General features: G+C 31.9%; 3 protein-coding genes across 8 annotated transcripts; 1 reads left to right on the plus strand and 2 right to left on the minus strand.

The window, feature by feature from the left end:
• The first annotated feature begins 556 nt into the window (after positions 1-556).
• On the plus strand, positions 557-2,500 carry LOC100646005 (40S ribosomal protein S3a). The gene is made up of 5 exons (XM_003399835.4): positions 557-712; positions 1,159-1,262; positions 1,483-1,805; positions 2,057-2,218; positions 2,293-2,500. The coding sequence occupies exons 1-5, from the start codon at positions 651-653 to the stop codon at positions 2,443-2,445; spliced, it is 804 nt and encodes a 267-aa protein (XP_003399883.1). The 5' UTR covers positions 557-650; the 3' UTR covers positions 2,446-2,500.
• A 78-nt stretch (positions 2,501-2,578) lies between these two features.
• Positions 2,579-10,327, minus strand: LOC100645772 (putative fatty acyl-CoA reductase CG5065). Of its 6 annotated transcripts, none has more exons than XM_048410905.1 (9): positions 10,063-10,327; positions 6,394-6,656; positions 4,424-4,587; positions 4,203-4,338; positions 3,937-4,136; positions 3,708-3,867; positions 3,337-3,527; positions 2,963-3,220; positions 2,579-2,893 (listed from the first exon to the last, which is right to left on the minus strand). In XM_048410905.1, the coding sequence occupies exons 1-9, from the start codon at positions 10,127-10,129 to the stop codon at positions 2,758-2,760; spliced, it is 1,575 nt and encodes a 524-aa protein (XP_048266862.1). In that variant the 5' UTR covers positions 10,130-10,327; the 3' UTR covers positions 2,579-2,757. The 6 variants fall into 6 exon arrangements, with proteins under 6 accessions (XP_048266862.1, XP_048266861.1, XP_003399881.1 ...); XM_048410904.1 differs by having other exon boundaries at positions 3,615-3,867; XM_003399833.4 differs by having other exon boundaries at positions 3,615-3,867; positions 9,943-10,087.
• Positions 10,328-14,440: 4,113 nt separating this feature from the next.
• Positions 14,441-23,421, minus strand: LOC100645650 (putative fatty acyl-CoA reductase CG5065). The gene is made up of 8 exons (XM_003399832.4): positions 23,231-23,421; positions 23,014-23,134; positions 18,031-18,238; positions 16,386-16,625; positions 15,958-16,222; positions 15,433-15,735; positions 15,067-15,274; positions 14,441-14,982 (listed from the first exon to the last, which is right to left on the minus strand). The coding sequence occupies exons 3-8, from the start codon at positions 18,223-18,225 to the stop codon at positions 14,679-14,681; spliced, it is 1,515 nt and encodes a 504-aa protein (XP_003399880.1). The 5' UTR covers positions 18,226-18,238; positions 23,014-23,134; positions 23,231-23,421; the 3' UTR covers positions 14,441-14,678.
• Between the last annotated feature and the right edge of the window lie 20 nt (positions 23,422-23,441).

Here is a 23,441-nt window from a genome sequence, read left to right on the forward strand (position 1 = left end):
AGAAAACTTCGTACCTGTATGTGCAAACTGTAATTATGCATTTATAATCAACAATAGTCAATATATTTATTTGTATTTAATGTATTTAATTAACAGTTTAAAATAAGATTTCCTAAAATAAATCATAAATTATAGAAATAGCAATTTATTTTTAAATTAATCCATATTAAGCTTACAACATATAAATAAACTTATAATTTAAGCTTGTAAATACAGGATTATTTTCTTTAGAGTAAACTTACAATTTAAGCTTGTAAATACAGGATTATTTTCTTTAGAGTAAAATATATTTTTTATTTGATTTTATTATTGTTACATACATATACCTTTGTATATTCAAGTTTAGTATAATAATATATTAAATTTGATGTTTAAGTAACAGTATTGGAAAATTCTTATTTATATTTATTTTTAATACCCATTTATTAATATTAAGGATTTATTTATAATAAATATATATATGATTAGGAATTTAATTTTTAAATGATTGTATATGATAACAAGTAAAATATTATTTAAAAAGTTTTATTCAAAATAAAAGCGAACTGGTACAACCAATCAGTGTTCGTGTATACGCTGATAACTTATAGATCGCTCTGCCAGTTTCCGTTATAATGTGAACGTGGTTCTTTTCGTGTGTAACGTTAGTCATGGCGGTCGGTAAAAACAAGGGGCTCTCGAAAGGAGGTAAAAAGGGTGTTAAAAAGAAGATGTAAGTAAATTATAATATTTCCTCGATGTATTTTAAATATCTCTTATGTAAAAAATGTAATTTTCTATTTGATTTCGCTAAAGATGCTTGATATTGAAATAGATTTTCTACACGTAACAGTCAAATGTATGCGTATATTCCATGTTTAATATTACTATTTTGTCAATATTTATTCGTTTATATAAAAGATAACCTTAAAAGGCTGTAAATATAATTTTTCATTGTATAATTGAAAATTTAACTTCTAATGTTTATTACTCATTTTATTGACTTCTTTTTAAATAATGTTATATCGATAGAAATTTATTGAATTTGATGCTTTCAATGAATTCAGCAAATTAAATGAGTTAAAGTTTTCAAGTACCACAAAATTATTGAATTATAAGGAATTGTTATATCTAACCTAAAAGTTCAACTATCCTAACCTAACTCTTCTTTCTTCATAGTGTTGATCCCTTCACCCGTAAAGATTGGTACGATGTTAAGGCACCATCTATGTTTACCAATCGTCATGTTGGCAAAACGTTGGTCAACAGAACACAAGGAACAAGTAAGATATTTTGTGTTAACAAGAATTTTGCAACTCCAGCTCCATAAAAGTTTTATTAATACTTTATATGGCGTTTTATGTTGCATAAAGAAAAGCAGACACTTACCATAATATTATTCCAATAATAGTATTAAAATTAGTTACTGCTACAAATTTATTTAAAATATATTGTACAATATATAATGTTTTGTTTATTAATATTATGTTTATTGTTTTACAGAGATTGCCTCTGAAGGTTTGAAATACAGGGTATTTGAAGTCTCCCTGGCCGATTTGCAAAATGATGGAGATGCCGAAAGATCTTTCCGTAAATTCAGGTTGATTGCTGAAGATGTTCAGCATCGTAATGTGTTAACCAATTTCCATGGTATGGACTTAACTACAGATAAATTGAGGTCCATGGTTAAGAAATGGCAAACCTTGATAGAAGCTAATGTTGATGTGAAAACCACTGATGGGTATCTTCTTAGAGTTTTCTGTATTGGTTTCACTAACAAAGATCAACTGAGCACCAGGAAAACGTGTTATGCTCAACATGCACAAGTTAGTATTTATACAAAATAAACTTATTATGTTTTATCTGCAATATTTGCAACTTAAAGTGCATGAAAGTGGTATACACACTTTTGTGTTGTACAAAGTTGCATATAATAATAAGCATTCACTTACCACATTACTTTTGGATTAGAGAGTAGTGATATTGATGTTGCAACATTTTTATTTAATATATATAGATTATGAAGTTATTACTCATGCATAAGGTTACTTATGTGTATGTGTATTTTTATGTTTAGGTCAAGAAAATTAGACAGAAGATGGTAGATACGATTACAAATGACGTTACAAAAAGTGATTTAAAGGGTGTGGTTAGTAAGCTCTTACCAGATGCTACTGCCAAGGATATTGAAAAAGCTTCACAAGGAATTTATCCACTACACGATGTCTATATCCGCAAGGTATATAAGCAGTTCTTGTAAGCTTAATATTTTGAGTATATTTAGATATAAATGAGAAACTTATTACACTACAGGTTAAAGTATTAAAGAAGCCACGTTTTGAATTGAGCAAACTCTTAGAACTTCATGGTGATGGTGCTGGCAGCAAAAGTGAAGAAGTGGGTGAAAGTGGCTCAAAGGTTGACAGACCAGAAGGCTATGAACCTCCTGTACAGGAATCTGTTTAAGGGAGTAATTCTCTTTCAATATTTGATATAAATAAAAATCACTTTCCAGTGAGAATATCATTCTCTATTTTATTCATTTTATTTACCTTTGTAATACTTTGGAAAAGAGCATATGAAATGATTTAATGAAATGTTACCTTATTTGCAAACATTTATTCAAAAAATAATTGTATAATACAATGTCTTTTATGAACTGTTTTAATTAATTCAAAAAAAGGTATGGATCAATAAACAAAAAAAGGGAATTTATAGTTTATTTGGTCGTAGAAAAAATTTAAATTGCTAAAAGTAGTAAAAACTAGATGTCAGTAATTAGTGCGACAGAGTTCGAGTAACAAATAACCAACTCCCTATTAACAGTGCTCTGAAACTTTCACTCCAGGATGCTACCATATAGATTAGTAACACGAAGAAAAGTATCTTCGTAATCACGTCAACCCAATACATGCTGTAACAGAAATATAAAAAATTATTAAAATTGATAGGATCTGAGAATCATTTTGCAAATAGATCTTACATCCTCAAATGTCTTCGAGCAGCTGGCAAAGTTTCCGGTGGTTCATTTAGAATGTAAATTCTTGCTGCTCGTATACATGTCTCGAAATATGCGTCTATATCCATATCTTTCCCGTGTAGCTGATATTTCTCATATTCCACAGGATTAAGTTTATTCCTTAGTTCAAATATATTCGAGTTGTCGAAGTCCCATTGGTTGTTGGCGTAATACTCGAATACTTCGAAGCCTTTTTGTATTCGGCGTTGTACACGACACATACTGTTTATAGTAAGAGTTTTATGTCCTTTAATGTGGTCAAAGTGTTTTGATTTGCAAATAATTTAACATCTGTAGTTCAATAATTGCAATATTTAGATGTACTTAGGTATACTTACATTGGTTTATAGCCTGCAAGAAAAATAAGGCCATCTATGAGGTATGCGGGTATCATATGAAAGAGCAGAACACATATATTGTGCATGAGTCTTGATTTTTTCATACTGCCACCTGGGTACCAAACAACCCCATTCAAAGGTACCTTTTCTGTTATTCTTCGACCTCTGGCAATAATCTCTGCCCATGATACCTAAAATTTCCATGTTGAAACAAACTGAATTATTAGCTACATGTATAAATCATTATCCAAAATTACTTTTATTAAAAGATAATACACCTTAAATTCACTGCTACTTGTAAGATTATAAACTCTCTTTTCATGGTCCTTACAATATATAAAATTCCAAGAACTGGCAAGAATTGCATTTACTGCAATATCAACAGGAAGATAATCTGCATAACTACTGTCATTACAATACATTGTTCGAATAACGCCTTTACCAGCACCAATTAAAAGTCCTGTCGGACCGTTGATATTGTCTGTCCATCCTGGCACTGGTTCTTTCCATATAGGTATAACTATACTTGGTCTAGGGGGTAAAATAATCTTCCGTGATTAAAAATACTTTATACTCTGCAAAAATTATTTTTATCTATACCTTAATATAATTGCTGGAATATGTGGCATTGCTTCTTCAACCAAGCTTTCGGACAAAGCTTTGGTAAAGGCATATGTATTGGGAAGGTGTCCTAAAATTTTATCTGTCATAGCTTCAACTACATCATCATCCATCCATTCAACACATTTGATTATTTTATGAGGGTCTGCAGGTGGTGGATATGGTTTCTCTCTTAAAATCTAGAAGAAAATTATATATTACTCCAAGTATATGTTACCATAAATAAGTATAATATGTTGTAATACCTTTTCTTCAAGATGACAATATGCTGTACTGATATGAGCAAACAGTTTCAGATGTTTCATCTCCTTGGCTAATTCCAACATTTGCTTTGTACCACGTGTGTTCAATAATACTGCTTTCTTCAACAATTCATCAAATCTGTAACAGTTCAATGATTAAATCGAATATTATTTTCAAGTTATTTACACATAATCCAAATATACTTCATTTTGCACCACGTTACCGTACTGTGGCAGCTGCATGGTACACGATATTTATCTTTTCACAAAGCATCTTTCTATCTTCTGAGGAAATTCCAAGCCCAGGTAACGATACATCTCCACTTATAACAGTTACTGATTTTTTAAGTATCTCTGCACCCCTTTGTCTCTTCACTTTCTCAAAAAGCTAAAATAAATGATTTCTAAATCAGAGTGGAATTACATTTGTATGAATTATTTTGCTCAATTTATAAGACCGACCTCTTAAAATTTAAAGCTTAAAATATCAATGGATTCATTTTGGATCCTTGGATTCTTTGGTCCTATTTTACTTTGTTCTACTTGTTAGTAAAAAATTAATTCAACGTTCGTCAGAAAATTTTTTCCAAATTTGAATACTATTCATTACATATGCTTCTACTATAAAAATTTCGTCTGTAACCAGTTTTTCACTAACTGGTAACACAACTAAATTTTTCAGCCTATGTTGAGTGTACGCGTATATGAACGTTAGAAAAGGGTTCAGAGGCCAGTAGCAAGAAAAATATGATATAATACACCAGTACAAGAAAAATAAGAACTTTCACCGGACACGAGACTTGATAATAATGGTAATAATAACGTTTGTCATCCTCTTCTCTATGTTATAGGGCCTTGACTTAGTTTCTCGGATTTTTGTCTCGTAACAAAACGCACCGCCTTGCTTTTACTTACATGTGGTGAATTTCGTTGTTGGTAACCAAATCCACGGAAATTTCAGTGATTCACGTTACAGTCATTATGAACGTAATTTCGAAATATGTTCCACTCCGCAGGAAATGAAGATGACTCGACGGATGACGAGTAATTTCTCTTTTTTTTTTTTTTTTCAAACATGACATTATAAGTTATACACAAAATATTTCACTGACTATTACGTGCGTTCTTTTATTTCTATGTTATTTACAACCATGTCACAATATGTGATCGATTGACTCTTGGTAATTCATATAAGTGAAAGAAGAAATCTTTCTTTCACGCGAAGAAAAATTCACGATGTAATAATTTCAGGAATTATGGCTGTAATTTCATTCGAAGAATATGTGAAGAACACGATTCTTTGCGCAATATCAATCATCTTGCATCTGTACAGATCAGATTCTTTCTCGTGGCCTTTTCACTGGTGTATAATTTTCGTCTGCAGTCTACTACGTGATATTGTTTCGTCATCGTATTTAAGAAAGGTCATTGTTTAAGTAATATTTTCTTATTTGACAAAAGTATACACATAGGGTATTTTATAATGCCTTGGAATTTTATTATTTGTTGAAACCTTAGATATTCCTACACAATCGTGCCTAAAAAAATTGTCTTCCTTTTCCAGCAGTGAAAACAACTTCTTTAATCAAATTGCACACATCTAAGTCTATCTTTACTGCACAGGCGATACGTAACGCTTAACTAATTAAATTTTCTCTACGTGTTTGTGTTTGAAATATAAATTAAAAACAGTAAAATGTATATATTCCTAACGCAACAATTGTAACAGTTTCTGAGGAAACTGGGATGAAAATGAGTTTCCATGCAATTTTAGCAGGACTTGCATTTGTAGATTTTTAAATATCTTTTGAAGAGTATGGCAACGGTGGACTAAATATCACTAGCCAGAAAATTAGGTCAGGAAGAATTCTCTTACGTAGAAAACGGGTTACGAGAAACCTGTTTACGTATACACATGTGGTTTAATTACTTGTTCTTCGTACTTGTGCAATATCGTCTGCATCGTTTAGATACATTTCGGTGTAAGATATTTTTGTTGAATGTCAATCTAGAATTCTATATGTTCGCTGGTATTGACTCTGTTTGAAAACTTAGATTTGGATATAGAATGCTCGTACGACAATGTCGATTTTATTTATACCATTAAGGAATTTAATTAACCAACTCAAATTAAGAATTCACGATCCACGAGCACAAGTTAATTATATCTTACGCGACAAAAGAGATATCTTACCGGCGAATTGAAGATTTCCTCCAAACGATGTTTCGGATCCTTTTCCTTCTTCGTTCTGATCAACATGTAAATTTGTTTCGTGTTTTGTACACATCTGAGTAATTTTTCGATGACGACTTTGCCAAGAAAACCAGTCCCACCGGTGATTAGAATGTTCTGCCCTTCGAATGTTTCCGCTATTCTATCGGGGATGTCCTCCGTCTTTGATTCTGCCATCGTCTTGTATTTAACTAAAGTTTCCAATTTTGGCAAACTTTTATTCGCTATATGCGCAAAGAAAGAAACGGAGAGACAAAATTATTAAGTTTCGTTTGCAAGGAAATTCCTATTTTACGAGGGGATCGTCCAGTCTTGCAAAATTACGGCGATTTTTCGTTTGCTAAAAGCTCGTTTAAACAAAAAGGGAAAAATAACAAGTTACGAGTAGAAGACAATTTCCATGTCAGATTTATGTCAAGAAGTTGCAGAGATATCGCATATACATATGCACAAATAATGCACCGGGAAAAAGAGTTGTATCACTGGAACGAAAATTGTAGGGTAAATTACAAATGACACGAAGGAAGCGGAGAAGGCGTTCTACTTCTAAGGAGAAGGCTGTCAAAATGTGTACTATGTGTACTAAGTTGTCCCAACAACGTGTATTTTCTTTTTATTTCCCTATTCGTTGCCAAACTGTAGTACATTCGTATTAGTTCGAAATTCTACTTTCTAAAGCATGCCCAAAGCTGTGTCGTTAATTATTAGGAACGTGTAATACAATCATGGTATTTAATTTTTCAATAAACCAGTATTTCGAAGGATACAGAGAAAGGGAAGTAATGGCCCCAGTTTTGTTTTGTAATTTCACGTTCCATTCTTTTGGAGTTATTTTTTTGTTTTCTGTTTAGTTAGAAAATGGTAATCTAGATAGAGTCGTAATAAAAGGAAGAACCACGCCATTTGTTAAAGTATTAATTACAGTATTTGGAAAAACATCGTAAACAAATCTGCGTGCTTGTAGCGCACCGAGATTCCTCATTGAAAATTACAGTAATATATGTTAACTTCGCGCCTAACAACTCAGTTATGTGACTGTTTCCGTGAAACAAATGACAAAAAGAGTCAGACAGTTTGCACGCGATCATCAAATGGGGATGTCAAGACAATGAGTGTCGAATAATTAGAGTAGATTGCAGAAACACAGGTCGACTTACGAAACAATCACAGCGGAGAGTGTTCGCGATGAGACTAGGCAAATGATACGTTTTTCTAGGTTGATATACGTGTAATCCGATTTTTATATAAAAGAGCACACGGTTCTGTAGCTTAAAAATATAAAACATAACCGGATGATCTTCCGCAAAAGAAAATATCCACAGGACAAAATCGAATAAATTACGTTGAAAGTTTTGCTTCTGTCCCTTCAATGTTATCTACGTTTGTGCTTAGCGGCTATTAATTATGACACCCGGGTTAATGTTTAAAGCAACGAGTGTAACGAATCCTATGTAGATGAAGGTTTTATAAAAGAAAGAAAATTGTGTTTGCAGAATCTTTGGAAGGCGATGTTGCAATAACTTTTACGACGATGCAGAGACGCAACAACGTATTGACAAAGAAACTGAAACGTATGAAGTTTGATTACTTTAGAAAAAAGAACCTTGGCAATAAGAGGAATGGTAAACGCGTCGCTTTCTCTGTTGAGAATTCTTTTCTTCTTTCTTTCTCTGTTGAGAATATCAGCTTCTGTTTCGTCGCTCTTAACAAACGTTTTATAATGGAATTTTATAATGAAAAGTTTCTGTTCTTCAATTTTCAAAACGACATTGATCGTTACGTAATCGACAAAATAGCATCGATCAGAAAATACGTAAAAGCTCGCGTCATTTGAATTTTCTGCTACCTTGAGGTGTATCGCGATATAATGTGTATCGAAATGTAAATTCCTAAATCATTCCATTGATTTGTCATTCCTATTCATAGTTTCACGCGCCTTTCAAATTCTCATACCTTTCGTAGATACTGGACATTCCGTGTTGATCATAGGAAATTAATATTTGTTATTTATTAACGAGACCGCGGATTTTTATGCGTCTATGGGAAATCTAAAAATATACAGAATGTCCCAAGTGTATAATAATTGTTGGGTGAGGTATTTCTACTTAGATTTCGTCTAATCAGGTTTATAAAAGTAGAAATCTAAGTAAAAACCCGCAGTTCATTGATAATTGAAAAGATACTAATTTCATATTTAGTCGTTTTTCCAGCATTTCTAGCATTCGTCGTTTCGTACTCGCTAATCAACGCTCAGTGTTTGCCGATTAATAAGTACTTAACGTTCAATATTCTCGGGTACTCGATGTTTGACACTCATTGCCGGGACTTAGGTAATATTTGATACTCAATACACGTTAGAGATTCTCAGTAATCCTTGCTCGACACGTGTCGACACATCTCGACACATCATATTGGATATTTACTCTGTGATACTTACGAGACATTTCACATTGTATACTTAATGTTCGACGTTCAATATTCGGTATTTATGAAATATTCAACAGCCAAGTCGATGTATGTACTTAACATTGATATCGAATACTGCTGATAGTACTGGTAATTATTTAATCATACTAAGATAAGTACTTAATACACAATATTAGGCAATGCAGAAAAATGCATTAGTCTAAAAGTAACATTTCATATCAAAATTAACTGTAACGTTTCAACCACTATTTTATATCCACGCATTTCCAGTATTCCACATTTGGTATGTTGCTCTGTTCGGCGCTTAATACTGACAAGACTATTCAAGTGTATAACATTTAACGGTAGATTAGAACCGAATATTCTGTATCTTAAATACATAACTTTTTATAGTCAGTGTACAGATCATAAATTTGTTTGTAACTTTGAAGTTCTACGATACACGTATACGTTGAATCACTATGTTCCACGTTATAAAATCTCGGTCACTATTACGTTCAAGTATTGCTTCACTTAGAAAGTTTGGCATTCGTTAGTTTTTAGAATTTACGATTACATTTTTTTTTTTTTTTTTTTTTTTTTTTTTAATTTACATTATATGTCAGACATTGATCAATTAGATATCATATCAATTATATATCATCGTGTGTACCTATTTCTACTTACTCAACGTCCATTTTCAGAAAACAGAGATTTATTTCTAACACGAATTCGTCTTATTACGAAATACACCGTTACGCAAAAGGAATGAATAATTTTGAAAATATAAATGTAACTTGCCAATTTAAACGCCGGTATCATACTCCACTAATTCTTTGTGTAAATTATATTGAGTAATTATGTGTAGGATGTACGATAAGCGAAATCGAAGCTTCTTTACGTCGTTTTATCATTCGAAGGGGTATCATGATAATAAGACAATACCTTTGCGTGTAATAATAAATGTAGCTCTCAAGAGTTATTCTCTCACGCGACGACTCACTGTCAAAATATATTATGCGAGTGTATCATTCGAAAGGAACAAGCAAAGCAAAAAGGAAGAAAGAAGAAAGCCATTGGTTACAATGTTAAGCACTTACTTACAGAAATGCAAGAAAATTCGCCTTTATCCGAATTCTTTGTCGAATACGAGTGAACAATTGGAGAACGGAACGAAACGAAACGAGACTTGAAGAGTGACCGGCTCCAGTCGATAGGTGTTACCTGAACGGCGAGCTCGGTATAAACTGAGAAGGCATAACGTTGGCCCAATATTTCCTTGGACGATCATCGATGCAGCCCCACATTCGGTTTTCTTTGCCTCTCCCCACCTTTATTTACAAGAGAAGCTCGATATTATCCAACTTCGAATCACGTAATTGTTCGTTTTTTTTCCTTTATTACATTTTATCAGACAGTTTAATCGTTGAAAATTATTTTATGAATGTGAAATATGGATTGAACACGTTGTTCTATGTTTTAGCATACGGTCGGATCTGTAGAAGCATTTTATGAATGTGAGATACAGATTGAAAGAACTAGATCGAAAAACTTTTTGAGATAAGATGACACGAAGAATTGAGCGAATTGCGTTACGAGAGTTCGTTTAATGTGTAATCGGTTCTGTTAATACAACTATTAGATTAGAAAATACACTGATTATCTACGTACTTACTGATATAAATATTTATAATGTTCGTGACTAAGTAAACTATATTCTAAATTATGTATATTATACGGAGTATCTTGTGGTTTAGTATACGAGTTTTGCCAGTGCTTTCTATGGATAGGTAAAAGTATGTAAGCATTTTGCACATATCAGTATGTACAATGAACACTATGTATCTTGTTTTGTCCTGTGTTAAACCGAGAGATGCGTATTGACATCTATCTATACATGCCATATCTCATATTTTTGTGGTAACTTTCTAGTGAAGCACCTGTAAACTTCACCTGTTACATGACGCTTTATTCTTATATGTACAAAACATATTGACAAAATTTCTGTGGGGCAACCTGTATACTTTAGTCTATATATACATGTGTGATTACTTATAGGTCCTTCTTTTTCAAGAAGAACCTCGATTATGTTATATTATACGGATTGTACGTTAATGTAGCAAACAGGAGGGAAAATGGATTTTTGTATATTTTGTATAGCTATGTACGTGCGTCGAGTCTCGTCAAATTGCCTTTACAAGCTCTTACGTAACTCGTGAAATGAGCTTACACTGGAACCTCTGCTTCTTCAGTTGTTTAACTTGATATTAGTCACATGTAATTTGCAACACAGGGATATATTGCATGCACGCTTTTGTTGATTTATATATATTAAAAAAAAGCTACTATGAGAAAGTATATGACTCGTGCTGAATGCTTTATTTAGGATATCTACTAATTGAGTTTTTAACTAAACAAAGTTTTGTACGTATATTTCAATTTATTATGACCGTATCCTTTAAAGAATTGAAATAAGCAAAGTAAATTATATTCGCAGAAAAGTCCTTGGAATATAGATTTAAGATGATAGTTTAAATATAGTTTATTTTTAGTTTTCAGAATATAGTTGTCACGTTGTTGCTCATTGTTATTATTCTACTACATTTTTATCACAGATCATCTCGAAAATTTTGTATGATTACAGTAGAATAATTTAAACAGTGATCAGTTTTCTTCGTGTCTTTCATGTTAACTTTAATTGTGATATTTCGTTTATATGATGTTTTGTAATGTGAATTTATCCTCGATATTCGATCTGTTGTTAAAGTTCAATATGTCTCGTTAGAAGTGGAAACAGTCGTGATTTTATCGAAGCAGAAGGAATCTAATTCCTGTGTATGTCGAGGATATTTCGAAATTCTTTGAGAACCAGAATAACGAGTGGCAACCGGAACTTCATTCATGGCAAATGAGAGTTATCTATAAATAACAAGAAGAAAGTTTTCGCTACCCGTTTTCCTTAATTATATCGATTAAAGATTCTAATTTTTCGACCCTCTAATTTTTAATTACAATTCTTTTCGTATATTTGCTCGCTTCACAAGTATATTTAATCGTATACTTGACACAAATCCATAAATAAGTTATTAATCTGTCACATTGAATTAAAAGAAGAAAAGACAATTTGTTACACCTCATTTTTCATCTCTTAAAGTTTTTTCTGTTTGAAGTGCTTGTTTATAATATTTTACAAAATTTACTATGCTATAGGACGAACGTTAAAATTATAGTAATAAAAAATATTCGTTAAATGGTTAAATTTGCGGGCAGAAATATTTGGGAATTTAAATTCTGAGAAAGCCATGTTTTTATTAATAAATATCCTATCCTTTATTAATACTTATATCTTATCCTTAATTAATAAGAAAAAATATTCTTATTAATAAAGAATATTCATATTTTAGTTTTCTCATAAATATTGTGATTACCATTCACAAATCTTAACCAATAATTAGATTGTCGACCAAATAATGTCGACCTCTGTTAATTGATGCAATTTTACTTTCTTAACCAACCTATTGAGAATATGTTAAATTTAATTAAGATTGTTGTCCGTAATTTCGCATAACCTCGAAAAGTATACGGAATGATTTCTTACACAGCTCTTCTTACATTTATTGTACAAAGCAAATGCTTTGAATTTTTAACTAAATTTGATTTATAAATGCGAAACACATTAATTGAAGTATTATAATAAGCCAGTGCTTAATTAGCTTTTTCATGCAAAAGCTAAAATGTTGATTCAACATTATAATGGACCATTTACAAGTAGCAAGAAATGAAGAATTTCTTACATAATTGTTCGAGACAGGTTGACCTCAAGCGAGAAATGAGGGACAGTTATGTATATATCATTATTACATTACTTATAGCGGTATCACAATTATTGCGAAATCTCTGAAATTTTTGGGGTTATATTAATTATTTAAGGTTATACACGTTCTAGTAATAATTTATCGCGCGTCAATTTTACCGCTTACGAAAAGGCATTCGTTTCTACGGACGTTCGCGTATTTGGTGACGTGACTGCAGAACGATTTTGTTATTAGCAGAAGAAGAACTTAATATTTGTTTGATGCGAGCGTTTGATTATAACTAATGCAGACATAGCCCTACAATAGAATTATCTTAGTTTGTTTTTACAATTATTAAAAATATTCAGGTGGTTTTATAAATATTATCGTTTACTTCTATTGACGGCAACATGGCAAGGTATATTTATCTATTGTCATCATATTGCTTGAATTACAATTAACCTAACACTATATGAATGATCAAATAATTACCGTTGTTTTTCTCACTGTTAAGACTGACAGAATTTAAGCGAAGCAACATTTTTAAAAAAGGTGACTTAACAGATTACTTTTTTAAGTATAACCTACTTAGCATTTGTTTACTCGTTAATATTTAAGATGACTTGTTTAATATAAAGAAGAATAGAAAGAAATGAAGAATATTACCATATATAAATAATAAAATGTTAACTGTTTTTCTCTTAATGTTAAAAATGACAAAATTTAAGAAAAGAGAAGTTTTTAAATACGAAAAGGAGGTACGAAAGACGTAGTAACAAAAAGTAAAAGTGCGATCATGAGGAATGACGCGGAGCGAAAGCGTGCGTGCACGAGCAATCTTTATTCAAAAAGAAACGTGCCAGCACACCTGTAGCGATGGCTGAAGAGTGAGGGCTGTACCGCAAAAGTAAAAGTGAAAATGGTAATGTTGGGAGAGGAGGGAGAAGAAGGAACGCACATGCACGAGTGAGAATGAAAGAGGACGAGTGCTACAGTGTCATGTTTCGACATCTTTGGGGTATTACCGTGTTCGCAATGTGCTTCGTCATTTTTGGTTTAGTCTTCGTTCTCGCCTGAAGGTAGTCATTGTCATCAGTTGATTCAAGATGCATCACAAAAATAGCGTCGCATTATTCACACCCATTGACTGGTATTTGTATTAGTCGTTATTTTTATTGAACTTATTTCTCTACATTCAAGGTTAGGTCTAGTTAAAAATGACATTAGGGTAATCAATTTTATTTCAGCGTTATTCTTTCTACGATTACTTGTTTAATTCATTTCTAACCTGTTGACTATGCTTCCCTTTAATTAAGAACTTATATAGTCAGAATTTTGATTTCATTAATGTAGGTAAATTATTTAAAACGGATGGAAGACTCTTAAGTAAGAATATTTTTCGTTAAAAATATTAGCAATTCGAATGATGTGTTAACTCATTTTCCTCAGTTTACGGGTTAACATTTCATTGAATATTTATGCTATTTTTGATGCCAAATAAGAGTAGTAAATAAATCTACAATATATTTTACATTTGAATATTTTATGAATTCTATGAATATTCTTATAAATCTGTCAGTAGAAAATTTATATTTTTTCTGACATTTGTACAGAGTCTTTGTTCGTATCGATAATTTCAATGGTCATTCTTATATAACTTTATAGGCTAGTCAGGTAATTTCGATTCTTATATAACGGGTGTAACAATGTAGCAGACTTTATCGAGCCGATTATGGACTTGATAATGCCTGAAATGTTGGTAGAAGTGGATAATACATTCTTAAATACAGAAATTACAAAATAGAAGCTTCATTTTAATATTATATTTTCAAACACTTTCAAAAGTTATAAAAAGGCAACATATTTTTATCCTATATACAATTTTTTTCGCCTAAATTTTCGCCTACACCTTAATTAAATATTTCATCCTAGAAATATTTGTAAATGTTTTCTATTTCATCAACAAAGAGAAATAAAAATAAACAAATATTGCCTTATTGGGTGATCAATTTGAATTTACTTTAGAATATTTAAATCTCGGGAAATCTAGATCTCGTTAACCTCAAAGACGGCCGCAGTTCGTTCTTCAAACGAGTATATCCACAAATATATAAACCACGCGAAGAAAATCGCGAGGCCAATTTTAATGAACCAATCGGCGAAATACAAATACCTAAGAACTTTTCGTGCACGAGGCATAGTAGAAAAATCGTCTTTCAAACAATATTGTCTGGTGCCTAATATATAGATTGACATGTATTCATCCCAATCTATTTCTGTTGTATCCATAAAGAACTCTTCTTTGTCGGAGGAATTCATTTCAGAATGTAATTCTTTCATACGGTCGTTCCTGAAAGGAGAAAACGAAATTTTTAGTCATTTGTATCTTATTATCGTATTATTATTATATTATTTTATAATAAAACGTAATTACGGAAAGTTCCATTGTTTGGTAGTATAATATTGTATCAGTTTAAGACCAAGATTAATTCTGTTATGCACTTTTATTAAAAACGGTTTGTTTCCAGTTAGAAGAACTAAAATATCTATGAAAAGTGCAGGTATATAATGAAATAAGATCACACGCAACCAGTGAAACCACTTTAATGTAGTGAGACTTCCACCTGGATACCACAGCACACCTGAAACAAAATTTCTAAGTTATTCATTTTATTCTTTTATTCCATACCGTATAAATACAAAACAGATACTATTGAATAAAATAAGCGAATAATAAAGTACATTTTAGTTAGAAGTGGATAGATTAATTCAAACAGTATATTATTCCTCCCTCACTAACCTGTAAAGGGATACATTGTGGTATATTTCTTGCCAGTATCTACAGCCCAACCCCAAGAAATTGAGTTTTCAATACCATCGGTAACGTTCATAAATAGTGGTTTCTTAGTGTTTTCTTTCCCTACTTTCCATGCTAGTACGATAATCGCATTAATTGCCATGTCACAGGGAATTATGTTCATTTTATACTCGTAGTTACAAAGCACCGATCGAAGTACACCTTTTCCAGCAGCTACCATTAAACCTGTTGGTCCATTCAAATTATCTACCCAACCAGGTTTTGGTTCTTTCCATGATGCAACCACTAAAATTAAATTGACGTTGAATTAAAATTTACATAATAATTAAATCTATAACGTACTAGGCATATGCATTATATTATAAACATATTTATTTCGAAATCATATGACGATCATAGGGGAAGAATACAGTAAGTCGTGTTCTCCATTTTTTTTATGGGAGAACCGTTCCAAAATTCAGTATATTTAACATATAATAGTACACGTCATCAAAATTGCGCATTTACCTATCGAAGGTCTTGCAATCCCTGCAGGCACGCCACATTTCTGCACCAAATCTTCAGCGAGTGCCTTGCTAAAGGAGTAGGTGTTCGGTAATCCTCGTAGCACTGTCGGTGTCATTAATTCCAGAAAGTCATCTGGTCTAGTATTTACCATTTCTATGACCTCATTGGGGTCCATATTGCACGGGTAATATTTTTCTTCAAGTACAGGCTCATTGCAGTGACAGTACGAAGTAGAAACGTGAATGAAGGATTTTAAATGAGGCAGCTATGAATAATGTATCTTTAAATTTCCCTTATTACGAATCAAAAAGGTAGTGAAACAAATTTTATTATAATTATAACATGTAATGATTCTATTATAATACATAGCATAAAAGTAAGAAATTTTAAATATTCATGACAATATATTAAAATGAATAAGTATTTACCTGTTTCACAAGATTTGTAACATTTTTGGTACCAAAAGTATTTATCGTTACCGCTTCTTTAAGCGTTAAGTCAAACTTGACGTTTGCTGCCATGTGGAAGACAACAGAGACTTCATCCATTAGTCTCTGTTTATCGGCGGTCGATAAGGCAAGATCTTTACAAGTTGTATCACCTGGTATTAATATAATCTTTTCCAATCTCTCAGGATGTTTTTCTTCAATCATTTTAAGTGGAATTTCCTAAAAAATCGATCGAAAATTGATCTATAATTATAAATTGTAACATGAATACAATAAATTGATAATATATAAAAAAATATTGGAAATATTTCATAATACATACATGATCAAGATTATCAAATGTGAATAAACAATTATTACAATACTCAATTCTTTTTATTCGTTGAATACATTAAGAAGAGATATAAATAAAGATTAGATCGTGAACGAGAAAAAAAATTATTTACTATGTAAAAGTGCTGTTTAATGGTTTACCTATAAATGCATTTACGTTTTTCTTACCATGAATGTATTTATTTCTACTGGTTTTCTAGAACACGTGCAAAACGTATACACTGAAATTATCACATACCATAAATTCAACCGTACATTTCATTTTCGTTGACACGTACTAGAAGCGTCACTTATCGAATTACCAATATAAATTGACAATTTTTGTACCTTTGTTACATAATATTTTATTACTTCTCCACTAGATTCATGACATTTTTAATATGGTTATTTACAGTCGCTACCTCTAAAGAAATCTTCGGTGAATAGTACTGTTAATCAAATAGTCAATTTTATGACACGAAAAATAACGCAAACTATTAATTATATTGGAAAAAAAAAGACCTCAAATAAATTTATATACCATAAAAATATTGTAAAACAATAATCTGCAAAATAACCTTTGAATCGATTGCGGTGCCTTATAATCGATGAATGATTACAATCCAATGGCCTACAACGTGAACGATAGGTATATACGTTTTCTTCCTACCTCGTGTTGCTGGTAACATTAGTCATGCTGCGCGGCAACCATCTACGTGTGATATACGTTGCACATATCACAACAAAGGGTGTCATAAAGAACAACAGAAGCAAATAGATTTTATAAGTCGTTAGAATTAAATAACTTTTTCAATCTTTTATTTTTTCGCAGAATCTATTATCTGCAGCTGTAGATTAATGTCGTCAAAAGGAGGTTAAAAAAAAACGATGACGTGAAGCAATAAAACATTCCCAGTAAACAAGCACACGTATTAAATTGAAATCGATTTATCTAAGATTCCAAATACCAGATTCCGATTGAATACATGTGTGGTATCAACGACGAAGTCTTTAACATTCTACTCCCTTCTTAAACGGTAAAACAGTTCGATGTTGCTGTATTGGTAACTGAAAGTCTAATGAAAAGAAAGGACAGAGATAAGCTCAAAATCTCTAACGTCTCATCAATTTCTCAAACAGCATATGTACAAAACATCTTAACGTTAGCCCGTGAAACTTTCAACTGGCAAATCTACGCATCTTTCAGAAAAGAAATGTCGTTTCGTTTCTGATCTAAATCATGCTCGTAGAAGTTATTTAAATCCGCCATGAGTTACGATAATTTCTTAGAATAATTCACACTACATCATACCTGCATCATGAGCTTCAACCGTGATTGTGGATCTACATCTTTCTTCTTCCTCACCAAGACGTAAATGTTTCCAAGGTCATGGCAGCTCAATAACAGTTTGTAAATTAGGACCTTTCCCATAAACCCAGAACCACCTGTGACGAACACGTTTCGACCTTGGAACCAGGCAGACACCGATGCTACGTCTGATGCCATATTTCAGGGAATGCTGAACAAAAAGATGACAATAAAACGATACAAAAAGAAGTGGTTGGACGTGTTTATAAAAGATAGCTGCGCTCGTATAAATATTTTTATTTTATATTTTCCTCGTCTTGTTATTGTCGAAAATATCTTTCGAGATAGAGCGAGAAGGAGAGAGTCTATTTTCGAGTAAATTTATGGATGAGATTTTCTTTTCACCGAGACGTATTCTAGATGCTCTTCTCATCTTCATTCGATATTCACTTGAACATACGTAAGATTCGTTATATAACACCGTTGTGTTCCTCGAGTTATTTTCGAGCAAATCGTATTTTTCCACCGTTAAAATTTGTTTCTTAAATTTAAGGAAAATGTAAAAGAGTCGTTCTTGTGCTTCGATATTACGTTAAAGAAAGATTGTTTTTTATACGTTAATAGCTCCTTAACGCCTTGAAAGCTTTGAAAGTAAATGAGCCCGAAGATTATGGAAATAGCATTTACGAGAAGAATCTCGCCGTGAAGAAAATTCTCCCCGTGTCCCTCATGAACCATTATTCAAATGCAAAATAAAGCGATCGTTTATAGAAATTTATCTAGGTAATGATATTTCTAATTATTTAAATGATATTATATAGAAAGTAATTTGTAATAGTATTTAGTACAATTCGACTAGGTTCGAATAAAATTAGAATAGTTTAGTTAAAAATACACGACTTGTATGTTAATCTGCTTCGTTGCCTTTGTTTAATCATTGCGATTTCCTTTGCGTTTCATTACGCATATCAACGATCAAATCCAATCAATAATCTCAATGTTATTATTCATTTAATCATTTCGAGCCTGATATCGCTCGATTGGCGCAATTAAATTTGTATATTTTTGCATTTTCGACAAATCGACGATTGTTCCATATATAGTTATAACACTGATTGCTACAAATTGACATATTTTTCGACGTGTTCTCCGCGTCTCATTCCTGTTATTTTACAAGGAAACCATACAATTTTCTCTATTAATAATTTGCACACGATAATATATCCACCTACGTTTCAATAATATTTGCAAATTTTATTCAACTTATTAAATAATTGGAATTAATGGAGATGTAAATTTTCCCATGCATTCGTCTAAAAAAGAAATTCTTTCTATAATTTTTACGATGCTGACTATTTTAGTCGGATTTTCATACATCGATATGTAACATTTAAAAATCTTGGAATCATCGGAAATCCATAATTCATTCGATCGCATTCAATCTTGCTTATTCCAGCGAGAATAAGAATTTACACGAGTTATTATCGGTAAAATTAGCACACGGATTAAATCGATGATATTTTAAACGACATGGTATTCAGTTTGCAAAACGAGAAACGCGTGGTTTTTTCAATTTTTTAATTTTTAAATTGCCGCTATAATTTCTTAACGAGATCGCTGACTGTGAAAGTTCCATCCAAGTGAAACATTCATGGAAATTACCATCTTTTCGAGTGATGGGCTAAATATTATAAAATCCTTGTACACGATACACAAGCAAGATATTTGACGAACATTAGCCTTCCTGTTGATAAAGTCGACTAATTAACTAACGTACTGTTGCTTGTTACGTTGAGAAATGGTTCTTTATCTTTTTCTCTCTTCGAAAAATTAATGCTTTCGAGATGCATCACTTTCGAAACAAGGATATGTAAAGCACGTGCTATTATTATTCATGAAACGGCATAGACACGCTATAGACCAGCCATCTCTTCACATTATTATTAGCAATTCACGAACATTGTTATATATTCGCAACGTGTTGCGAGCATTTCTCTGGAATCTTGCTTGCTACTGTTCGTGCGTTGAATATCGATGAGAACAACAAAGACGTCTCGATCTGCTTTTTGATTTCGTGTACCGTGTATTATTCTATTATTTTATGCCGTAACGTAATCGAAAAATCGTCGAACTTTTCATCGTCTGATTTAAGACGCGACCATTTTCGTTAATTGTAATCGAAATTAGAAACGCGCAAGTTCCTCCGTTAGCATAATAATTTTCCATAGTATATCACAACTGTGATCGACTCTTCAATGATCAGAATGTGCAATCCTTGGCAAATATTTGTAATGAAATTTTCATTAAAGCTCTAACCGTATTTTACGTTATGACTGTGGTACGTTTTAAATACGCGAGATAATTTACAAAGCAAACCTTCAGCTTCGAAACCGGTTATTGAATCATATGCACCGTATATAGCACATTAATTTGAGGTCTTCCTCCATTATATCCTTTTTCCTTTTCCAATTCGTTAAATTTGTTAAATCCTGCTAAACTTTCGGGTATTAAATTAGCAGATATGAATTAAGGAATTGATTCCTATTAATTGTCGATTTACAGCGAAAACAGAGAAAACATTTTACTCTTTGCACCGTAGAATTTAAACGATTCGTCGAATAGCAAGTAGAATTGAGCAATTTCCGTTAGCTAGATGCTTTTTCTCGTGCAATTTTAATTTATAATCATTTATTGTCAGTTTCTTCTTCATTACTGTCATCTTTTTTATAGCAAGCAATTTCTTATTTAACCATAATTAGTTTCTTGCGATAATTTCTTATTTCACCATTATCGACGATGTTCGCGTTAAAGATTGTAATTGAGCAATTATCGACGCATACACCCCGTGTTCCATAAACAGAACTTTATCGGGACGGTACATTTTCAAAATTAATAAATTAATCGTTGCAGTTCTTTTAATTTTTTACTGCGAATATCGAAACATATTTTCTCTTGTGTAATTGTCATTTATAATCGTCAATCGCCTTCTTTTTTTTCATTACTGTTTCCTTTTTTTGTAATCGTTTTTTTATTTAACGATCTTACGTTGCACCAAACCGATTTAATTTGCGTCTTACTGTAAACGCTTTGCTTTCTAAGATAGTAGCATATTTTTTAATTTGTCTGGCAAATAACGTCAAGTACGTATTCATGAACTGGTTTTTATTAGTGAAAACCTGTGGTATTATCTAACGCGCTACTGCTTGATGTGTTAATACGTTTAACTGACATATACTGACATCTTTAAATATGTTCTATCAAGTAAAATATTTGGAAAAGACATTACATTAATAACCTTGGATTGGTACACCGAGATAAAGTCAAGTCCTTCGTGTATTTCACTTCTTAATAAATAGATAGTGGTTTGTCTATATATTTCATGGAACCTATTTGATATTTATATCGTTTATAGAATACAGGTTCAAGTTACTACGGTCAAAAGGATGCATTGGAATAAAAGTAACAGTGAAAATGACCTCCTTCTTTGTTTTACCTAATGAAAAACTTTCGTTGCAATTTTTGGCAAAGCATTTCTTATTATTATTTACTCGAGTTTTTTTTATTACTCCGGGAGAAAATCTTGGAATATCACGCGTGAATTTTCTTGAATTTATGTATGAACCATATAATCGTATCGTTTATACGCGGTAATTTTATCGGTTGATGTCCTTCACAGTGCAGTATCGGTCTAATTATTAAAATTATATCAGATCTTTAATTACAATTCTTACGTAGATTTTATTTGTAATTAGTCGAAGTTTGATTATGCTCGGTAATAAGGAGTTTGAATCGATAGAATTTTCTTTTGGTTCGATGTAATTTTAGCTTTAATGCTCCGCTGATGCTTGCGAAATATCAGAATATTTTATTGGAAAGAACGCAGTCTTACATCCAGTGTCATCCACTTTGACGAGTAAATAATTTCTTTACTTTTATTCCTAATGCTGTTTTATCATCCTTTTGTAACCGTGCTTGTCGTGACGCAAAAACAAAAAGCAATTCCCTGTGGGTAAGACCGCAGCATCAATTCTCAATTATCGTAAACACTTTACTACTTTGGTTTCTACTGGTCGCAAACGCTTTTAAAAGTTCAACCTACGCAATAATATTGAGGCCATTTGAGTATTACCTCAGGTACTTTTCTTTCGACTTAGACGTTTTGCAAAATTTCATCCAGCCAATATATGTGGAATGTTACACGATGCAATTCATTAGATTAGTCTCGCTTGATAAGATCGAATAAGTGAATCGTACTATCGGTTTTTCTTAATAAAACAAGCGTTGTATAATTGTTGATCAATGTATCGTCCATTTAAAAAGTTGCTAAAATCACTCTATTGGCATTGTATAGGACAGAACCAATGGAAACGAATAATCGTATTATCGATAAAATTAAAAGAATTGTATCTTTTAAGAAATAAAAATTTCCATACTATATAAACTTGTTTCCTTAACATTATAAATAAAATTATACGATGAGAATGAAATAATAAATGCACAGTCGTATTTCAATCTCAATGAAAAACAATATCGATTTTGTCAAAGACACCTACATTTTCTTGGTAACTGAAGGTTGCTGTGTTAAGGGGCCCGCTTCACTTGTATTTGAATTATATGAATAATTTGAATAAAACAATAAAAACAAGCTCAGGATCGATCAGTTTTTGAAACTTTATAAATTCACGCTATAAATTTGAACTGTAAATTTATAATCAACTAATACCAATAATAAACTTTTATAATTTTGAATTTAAACCCTATATCTTTCTTCCTCTCAAATCCTTCGATTGTAAAAGGCTGATACTTATTCTCATATTAAATCAATGCAATTTATACGATCCAACCAATTATTTCGTAATGTTCCAAATTTCCCGATTGATTTTTATTTGTTATATATTATCAATTATTCTCCATAATTTACAAAACATAAATCTCAATGCACATCTTTCGTCTTAATTCGATATTATATCGTGCTCTAATACATACCTAGTATATCACAGGAGCTGATTGGCACAAAAAGTCCTCGACACGTACCGCTTAAGAACCGTCTTTCACAATTTGAGTTTATTAATAATATTTAAAAGCGACAAGAAAAGATGAAGAGTATCTACAACAAAGAAATTAGTATATACCATAGACTAACTTAAATGAAATAAATTCGAGCATAATAATCGCGGTGGCAAAACCAAAGAATGAGACCTACGATCGCAGAAGAGGAGCGAAACGTTCTGACGGAGTTGCGTGCGCGTTCACTTGGTGTGCACTCGTCTGACGGGAATTTTATAGAATTCCAAGTACGATTAGGAAACCGGTAACTTTTCGAGTTATAGCAAAGATACGCGATTACCGACTGATCGTATCTGCTCATTTAGTTACAGTTCACCCCGCTCCGTATCTGTTATTACTTGTTGCGT

Source organism: Bombus terrestris, chromosome 12 (assembly GCF_910591885.1).
Source record: "Bombus terrestris chromosome 12, iyBomTerr1.2, whole genome shotgun sequence".
NCBI classification, from domain to species: domain Eukaryota; kingdom Metazoa; phylum Arthropoda; class Insecta; order Hymenoptera; family Apidae; genus Bombus; species Bombus terrestris.

Bases quoted from the DNA above. Each gene is read 5' to 3' on its own strand.
- LOC100646005 (XM_003399835.4), top strand. From the start codon at position 651: ATGGCGGTCGGTAAAAACAAGGGGCTCTCGAAAGGAGGTAAAAAGGGT. The intron at 1,806-2,056 runs GTTAGTATTTAT...TTTTATGTTTAG, and splicing joins GTTATGCTCAACATGCACAA to GTCAAGAAAATTAGACAGAA. The intron at 2,219-2,292 runs GTATATAAGCAG...ATTACACTACAG, and splicing joins ACGATGTCTATATCCGCAAG to GTTAAAGTATTAAAGAAGCC.
- LOC100645772 (XM_048410904.1), bottom strand. From the start codon at position 10,129: ATGATCGTCCAAGGAAATATTGGGCCAACGTTATGCCTTCTCAGTTTA. The intron at 3,868-3,936 runs GTATAGATAAAA...TTTACCCCCTAG, and splicing joins ATTCCAGCAATTATATTAAG to ACCAAGTATAGTTATACCTA. The intron at 3,221-3,336 runs GTAAGTATACCT...TACTATAAACAG, and splicing joins CTTGCAGGCTATAAACCAAT to TATGTGTCGTGTACAACGCC.
- LOC100645650 (XM_003399832.4), bottom strand. From the start codon at position 18,225: ATGGCATCAGACGTAGCATCGGTGTCTGCCTGGTTCCAAGGTCGAAAC. The intron at 15,275-15,432 runs GTTAGTGAGGGA...ATTTTGTTTCAG, and splicing joins CACAATGTATCCCTTTACAG to GTGTGCTGTGGTATCCAGGT. The intron at 14,983-15,066 runs GTAATTACGTTT...TTCTCCTTTCAG, and splicing joins ACCAAACAATGGAACTTTCC to GAACGACCGTATGAAAGAAT.